This window comes from Protobothrops mucrosquamatus, unplaced genomic scaffold (genome assembly GCF_001527695.2).
Source record: "Protobothrops mucrosquamatus isolate PMUCROS unplaced genomic scaffold, P.Mucros_1.0 scaffold779, whole genome shotgun sequence".
Taxonomy (NCBI): Eukaryota; Metazoa; Chordata; class Lepidosauria; order Squamata; family Viperidae; genus Protobothrops; species Protobothrops mucrosquamatus.
In genome coordinates, this window is record NW_015387047.1 from 210,533 (window position 1) to 219,075 (window position 8,543).

Sequence of the window (8,543 nt, forward strand, 5' to 3'; positions counted from 1 at the left end):
CTAGGGAGGATTTTATTTAGGGTGATTTTAAGAATAATTTTAAATAGAAACACAGCTTCTAATATTCGGTTTTTTAATCTGGTTTTACAGGGGTTTGTATTTTTATGTTTTGTATTTGTACTGTTTTTAATATGCTGTGCACCGCCCTGAGTCCTGCGGGAGAAGGGCGGTATATAAATTAAATTATAATAATAATAATTATAATAATAATAATAATATAATTCCTTAGTAAATTCAGTGGTTGAGTGGGTTCTTACAACTGGGCTCTCCATCTGGTTGCAATACCTTAACCATTACTTTACATTGGATTCGTTCCAGTACAAAAAAGAGAGGAGAATTATACCAGCAATAAATATTGTTTTAATCCATAGAAAGGTACTCTACAGGTTTTGGGCCATCCTACCTCAAGAGCCCCCCCCCCCAAATCATGCCACCAAATCTTTGTGGCAATCTACAGTAAACATAGTTTTCTTCAAATGGAGAAACAAACCCCAGCATATATTCTAGCAATGGCAACTCTACTAACAGGTGCTGTTTCTTCTAGTAGTTGTTGCCAGTGCTTGGACATAAACAAGAGATAATAGTTGAAGCAACTCAAGACACTTTTTCATTAGCAAAAGATATATTTGGAAACAGGAAAAAATGATTCCTTAACGTCTATGGATATTTTAAATCATCTGTGTCATGATTGTCTCAAAGGTGCTTTTTCCAAAAAGCAATTGGACTTTCTTGATTGTTTTGTTTGAAAACATTTCGCTTCTCATCCAAGAAGCTTCTTCAGTTCATGATTCCTTACTTCAATCTACGCTATAAAACTTAGATGAGTCCATTCAAAGTTGCAGTGTTTGATCCCTAAAATACTAGAGTAAGAGCTGGGTAAATGTTCTCCTTAAGAATGATCAATGTGCTTATTATATCTCTTGAGTCCTTTTCAGACTTGGAAGAAGCATTATTGAGTGGTCTAGGCCATACTTGCCTAACTCAGTAACCTGATGGCTAGGGAATGTGGCTGTTGTAGTCCAGCACATTAAGAAGTATCAATTCTGGAAGACTTGTCACTGGCCCAATTGAGCACTCCAAATAAAACTATAGTAGTGGGCTGGAATGAACATGGTTTTTTCAAAAGCCAGCAAAGGCCCAACATACACCTACACACATTAATGACATGCAATCTGACATCTTAATTATATTGCATTTGAGATAATGTTATAACATCATGGCATTTCTGTTTTGATTTAGATCTGTGATACAAGCCACTTCATGTTGCACTCACCAAGTGATGAAATGTAGATGTGGACATTAATACTTACACAAGCTGTTTGCCTTTTAGCTTTTTCTTCTTGTATTTTTTAGTCACCTGAGAATTATTATATAGTACAATAAGGGATTAGAAAGCTGTATCAGGCCTGTAGAGTTTGAGAACATTTTCCATCAAGAATATGCTTCTTCCTTAAATCAACTACCACCATTTGGAGTATAGGATGGCTTAACAACAGAATCATGCTTAGAATATTAATCCTCCAGATGTTAAAATAAACTTAAAATATTAATAAACATATAAACATTTTGAAAATATTGTGATATTCTCAGTATCAGATGAGCTGATCTCTCAAGTTTCCATGTCCGCAGCCATTTTTAGAAATTCATAGATGTTACTACCTTAAGTAGTAGTAAGTATACTATTGTAGTATATTATTGGCAGCCAGAGTAGTGTTTGAAGAGATGGAGTAAAGTTCAGCCATCTTCTGAGTCCCCATACTACCTTGACTACCAAATATAAGATGGCAGCCGAACATAGAGTACACTGCAACAATCTCATTAAGAGATTGCTAGTGTGTGTACTACTGATGTGCAGCTATCTACACTCAGAAATGGACAAAGTTGACTAGTTGTGCATGCTGGATAATGAGGTCACTGTGTCTCCAGTGAAAATTAGGCTTGCAAAATGTTTTTTTATAGGAGAGTATCATCCTATTGGATTTAAAGCCAATTCCTAAAAATAAGAACCAGTTAACCAGAGAATTTCACTCTTATTCTATCAGTCTTCATCCATTCCATCACAACCTGAAATCACTGATACAGTAGTTCCAATGCTACTGCTGGTTCCTTCAGGAGAGGCTGGTTGACTATTATCGATTTACTGATGAAACCTCACTCCAAATGCCTGAATGACTTCTACTAGCAGCTTCATATAGATATTCAAGAATACCAGGCAAGATGAACCTTGTGGAAATACACACCACAACTGTTACAAGGCTTTACAAAAGTCACCCCACCACCAACCCCTATTTAGAAACCATTCCACTGATAGGAATGGAACCACTATGAAACAATGCCTTCAATTTTCAACTCACAGAGATGCCTCAGTATGATTCTATATCAACAGCATCAAAAACTGCTAAATAGAAGAAACAACAGGATGATACGCCTCTGCTTTACTCCTATATAAGGTTAATTACCAAAGTAACCAAGCTACTTTCTGTGCTAGTCTGTGATGAGTCCAGAAAAATTTGTAACATCTATTATTACCACAATTCACCAGTTATCAGTTCACCAAATCCTGCCCCAAAAGGGAATGTTGACAACAGATATTTCTGGATATCTTCAAATCTGTTGTCATCTTTCCTTCCATTAATGTGACATCCATTACTCTCTTAACCCATTCTCATATTCTTAACCAGCTTGCTTCTGAGACCTACTAAGAACAAAAATCAAAAGGACAGATAATCAAGAAAATATCTTGAAGAACTTTGTCAATCTCCTCAAGTCTCACTGGCAAAAGTGATTCTATAGTAAATAATCGGATGGTGTGCTGACAACCTCTCCTAGTTTTGGCAGACTTTAGCAATTTTGCCAATAAAGTGCATGACAAACTTATTGTTTTGCTTCTGCCAGCTAGAACTTGACAAAATGTCACATTGACAATCTTTGGAAAAGTTCATCTGGGTAATTCAGTGGGACACAGTGGCTCTTTGACAACATAATTAGTGCTGTGAACACAAGTGTTGTCTTTGCCTTCGTAAGTACCACATAGTTAGTGCATTGGCATTTTTAACATCTATGCTTCAATTATATCCCCCTCCCATTTCATTCCTGTATGCTTTTCACTAAACTAAGGAGCCCTGTGAACTCTCACTACTTCATGGTTAAGGTTTCAAAAAGGGATGTGGTAATAGCTTTCAGGAACTGATACAATTTCATAAGTCTTAGGAAGCATAGTAGATCCTTACTCCTGAATAGGAATGGAAATCTATCTAAATCATAACAGGAAGTGATCCAATCATGACAAAGGAGTAACTTTCCCTCTTTAACTATCACTTCACTTTCCAGCAACTCAGAAGAAAAAAACAGATCAACTGCTGCATAGTGTATCTGGCTTCTGATATATTTTTAATGGCCATGAAGTTCTCAGTTAGTCCATTTCCAGGATCACCGGCATGGGCATTGAGATCCACAAGCACCAAAATCCTAAGATTCTAAGGACCATATTGGAGAGCACCAGCTGTTGGACTAGCAACAAAGTACTCTATTCCCCCTTCCTCAACCTACCACAAGTATAGTCCCTGAGGAATCTGATTAATGGAGAGGGAATATATTCCCTAAAGATGACTGTAATTCTACCACACAATCTACCTTGATGTTGTACAACATCTCCAGCCAGGCTTATATGGGTTAAATTCAGGCCACCCACCTCTCCTATCCTGGTCTCTACAACACAACCAGACCAGCCTGATGATCCACAAGAAGATCATGGATATAAACTATTTTATTGTGAACTAATCTGGCATTCTGCAACTGAAGCAGGAGATGTGTGAGCCAACCGGTTTGACTATTGAATCTTGGTAACCTAAGAGCAGCCCTAAGGGTGCTATATCTTTTGTGTCTGGGAAGAATGTTATAACCCCCCCTCTTTTTCCCCTGTCCCACAGGTTGCCCATCCCTTGACTATTGCAAGAAAACTTAAGTCCAAGATAACCAGCAGGTGCACCCTATTAATGATGGCATCCAAATACACGTTTGTAGATTTGGCTGAGCTCCTAATCCTTTAACAGCAGTCTGATGTGCAATAATTAAGCATGTATAATAATTAAACATGTACTGGGATGAAGAAAAAGTGATGAGGAAAATTTCACTTGCTTCATTTCCTCCCACTCTAGGTGGTGAAAATATATCACCCATCAGGTTACATAATTGAGTTAGGTTGCTTTTGCAGTCCTTGGGAGTATATACTTGAGAGGTTTACAAAAGCAGAAGCATTTATGTTGGCTGCCTTCCATTATCCAGTATCTGGAAAGACTTTCATTTCAAAACACACAGAACAAGAAGAAGCAGGTCTCTCTACCGAGATCAAGCAGACAAGGTGCTATTTAAGCGGTGAAAACCCAACACACTATAAGTATTGCCAGCAAGGTCGCGTGCAATAAAAGAAACCCTGTCCGAGAGCTGAAGAGACCAAACTAATCTACTCATACAGTATTCTAGAAAGCAGTAAAGCTGGATTCATGCTGCCATACAGGTTTGAATTCTTTCCTTTAAAGGAGTACAATAGCTTTGAGAAGTGACCCCTCCCTAAGAGGGAGGGAGTGGGGAATCCATCTGCAAAATCAAACCTGAAAGGCAACTTTCAGCTAGTTCCAATCTGCTGGGAAGACCTGTCACTGTTTTTTCATCCCTTCCCTGCTAGGCTGAAAGTAGTTTAACCTCAATTACATAACTTTGAATGTTCATTCTGAGTACAGCAATGAGCTAGAAAACTCTGAACAGCCAATAGTGGAAGTTCTGAACTGGCAAGGCAAGACACATACAAATAATACAAGACAAAGACACATGCAAGAGAAGACACATACAAGACAAATATAGCCACCTTCTCCTGGCCAGAACGAAATTATATATGTGCTATTACTGAAAATAATAGACACAAGTTCTTATAGGCAAAGGTAGCCTAATCCATCCAAACAATGTTATGTATAAATATGCTTGTATTTATTGGGCAGGGGTGGAAATACCCATTGCTTATCTGTTCACAAGGGGCTCGAGATATTTAAGTTGAATAGGACTGCCTAGAACTGGTTCATAAAAATTCTAGTTTAATGGTTCTAAGTTGGATTTTTTAAAATTTTATGTTGTTAATGAAACAAATATGTAAATTATAGAAGAATATTAAACAGTGAATTCAGACTGGTCACAATAAGTTGTGTGGTTAAAAAAGTCAAGGTGGTGGACCACAATGCTGCGATCAAACTTTTGCTTTTTTTTTGTGATACATAAAAAAGGGATGGGATTTCATCTTGTTTATCATACCCTGTTACTGACTCACAAATCTAGATTTACTATCATGCTAGGCAACATAGTATTCCCTACCGCAGCTGAGCATTAAATGGTTTCTTTAAGGTCATCCAGACTGTTCTATGTAGGAAAGCTAGCATCTCTCACAGATGGATGTCCAGCTTCTGCCAAAAGATAACTGTTCCAACAGAGAACATCTAGCAAGCAAGATTCAAGTTTGCACTTATATTTGGCATATTGAACATAGGGTTAATTCTGGCTCTGGGAATCTCAATGTTCTGTTTACCAAGAAAGTTATTCTCTTTCTGCCTTAATGAAATCTCTGCCAACTGTCTCAGCAAGTGGCAGCATCTGACTGCTCTTGCTTGGTTTGGGCTCCCAAGCAGAGTTGGCCTGGTAATATTTGGATTGGAGACCTCCAGGGACTGCCAGAGTTGTAAATTCAACTGGGAAGTTAAGAAATCATCCTAGAAAAAATGGTAGAAAACCACTTTGTATTGATGCCAGAAAACTAGATGGATATTTCTGAGAAGCTACCAAAAGTCAAAATAAGTCAAAAGAGACTTTAACTTAAGCTAGGTGATATGGACTTAGCATTGCACTAAGTCATATTTGTTCTAAACCTGGCTCATTGAATACATTGGTTCATATATGCTTAAATCCAAGTAAAGATTATATCTATATCTATGCTATCACTGTCACTCAAAACTAAACAAGTCAGAGTTGTTTTAGTCCAATATGTGAAATTGATATGTTTGTCCTCCCTCTAATGAATCATTAGCACTTATTTAAAATCAAGGAGCATTTTTGCCAGGAGAACAGGACAGGTAAAATGTTTACCCTTCTATTGGAGATTTAATTTCTAAATATTCACTGCTAGGTTTAAGCACTTTGGTTATAAAATCTTTTAATGCAATAAATCATTTAGACTTAAAATGTAAATTTCATGCATGTCACTTTACTGTATGTGTTACCTAATCCTATTCCTTAGCTTAAGAAGGACCATGGCATCAATACAGAATTACTAAAATTCTGATCTTTCTTCAACAAGAACTGCTAGTGAACCCTGTTACTGAGGCATGGAGAGATGAATTCAGTTCAGCTTTAAGTAACTTTAACTGAAGTGGAATTCAGTTGTGCTTTTATTCTCCAAGGGCCTTGGGAATATGTTATGTCCTATTCTAACCAATAGAAGTATGCATTTCATCAACAAAAATGAACATTAGTCAATCCTTCTTCAGGGATTGTATATGGTACTCTGTTACAAGCAGAACTCACAAGATACTGAAAACACTGCTCTCCAACAACCACACTTGAATTTATCACCTGCCTTCAACTTCTACTTTCATTAACCAGACATTAACCAGACATTGCTTCAGGTTTGTTTGTCTGGTTGCCAGCAAGTGAAACTGAAAACCAGTGAGTCAAAAATTCCTTGACAATGGCATTTTTAGAGGGACATTTGAAGAGACAATAAGGAGGAATAATTGGACAAGCAGTTGCAAGTACGATAAACTATACGTTATGTCGATCATGTCATTCAAAAGTGATCCATATATGAAATAGGTTTCATACAGTGGTGAGATTCAGCCAGTTCGCACCACTTCGGCAGAACCGGTAGCTAATTTTTTGTTGCCCAGGCCCAGAATGGACTTCCGGAAGTGGCATCCACACAGAGAACCGGTTGTTCACATATTTGAATTGCACCACTGGTTTCATATCATGTCTGTTCTGAATAAAGAGAGAATTCAGGTGCTTATTTTCGTACTGGCAAACAAACAAACAAAAATAACCTCATAAATAAAAGATAAAGATGCTTGAAGAACCTGGTCTCATGTGACCACACTCCAGGAAAGGGTTACAGATTAACTACAGCCTGAAAGTTGAAATCACATCATTCCTTACTTATAATATCAACCTCAGCATTTGCAAGCGGAGGCAGGTTAGGTGAGGAAAAGGCACTGAAACTCCCTGCATCCATCTTAGTCACCCGGTTTCCCCTGTACAGTTTATTATCAAAGTACAGGCACACCTACAAGGATGAGAAAAGAAGCATGTCAGTGTGCAAGCCTTGTAATTAAAATATCCAGCAGATTAAAACACACACACACACATAAAGTTGACTTTTCTTTCTATACAATGAAAACTACTTTAGAGAGAGTTATAAATATAATTAAGGTTATGTAGGAGGGTTTTATCTCTTGGCAGCTTTGAAAAGTGCTGTGTCTCGTTTGGATTTTGACAACAAAATACAAGTAAACTCCTTGTGAGATTTCCTTCCAAGAACAGGTTTGGCAGCTCTCAAGATATGTGATGGATCTCTGAAGTTATTTTTAAAGGGGGTAGAATGGGCTTTTAATAATGTGCAAAATCCCTCCAGAAGTGTTGATATTCTTGACAGAGCAGACAACGTTGAGTTACTAGAAAGGCAAGCAGAAAATGAGTTTACCTAGATATCAATCAGGTTTCTGGGTTTCCCTCTGTCCAGATTGTCACAGCCTATTGGTCATTATGCCACTACAGATTAATCCCCATGGAAATTCAGAGTGAGAAACCTTTTACTAAGTAATTCCCAATCACTCTAGACCAGAGTCAATGTTAAGGAATACTAAAAGCTGTATACTAGACACATGTGGAAGGCCATAGATTCATCACATCTGAAATAATCTATGCATTTTCCTATCATATTTAATTCAAATAATTGGTAAGTTTCAAACCTTATGAAGTTGATTTTTGACAACCATTTATTTTTTGAGGCTGTATATTAAGCATTGTCACACTGAAGTAGAAGGACCTTATAGTACTAACTTTTGTTTTTTAAAAAACTAATTGCGAGAATAGGCAGTACCTATATAACCATTAAAATGATTGGGAAATCCAATATTCTTATGTGAACTGCAGGAAACTACTATTTGTAATATTAGAACTCATCAGCTCTAACATTCAAGCAGAATCTGCTTTCCTGTAATTTTTTTAAGTGTTTCTTAAAATGTAGTGCCAAGACCTGGACAATACCTCTGGGCAACAGAAGTAGGAATCTCACCAATGCAAAACATAGATCGTTAGCTGAGTTAAAGCAAGAAAATATTGTACAGTCTTGGTTTCAGTATACCCAATTGTTGGTTAGGTGGAAGTTAGATCAAAAGGTTGGTATTACATTAATGGATGAGAATTTGGTAAAACAGATTAAAGATCAAAATCGAGCGCATATAAAGAGAATTTATAATGCTTTAATAGAGATGGATTCGGAAATGGAA

General features: G+C 37.2%; 1 protein-coding gene across 1 annotated transcript in view; it reads right to left on the reverse strand.

Moving 5' to 3' along the window:
- Window positions 1-8,543, reverse strand: part of ASPG (asparaginase) — a 76,810-nt gene that overhangs the window by 51,743 nt on the left and 16,524 nt on the right. Inside the window, exon 6 of the mRNA XM_015818709.1 lies at window positions 7,192-7,318. Within this exon, the coding sequence (XP_015674195.1) occupies window positions 7,192-7,318 (127 nt within the window). The remainder of the gene's footprint in view (window positions 1-7,191; window positions 7,319-8,543) is intronic.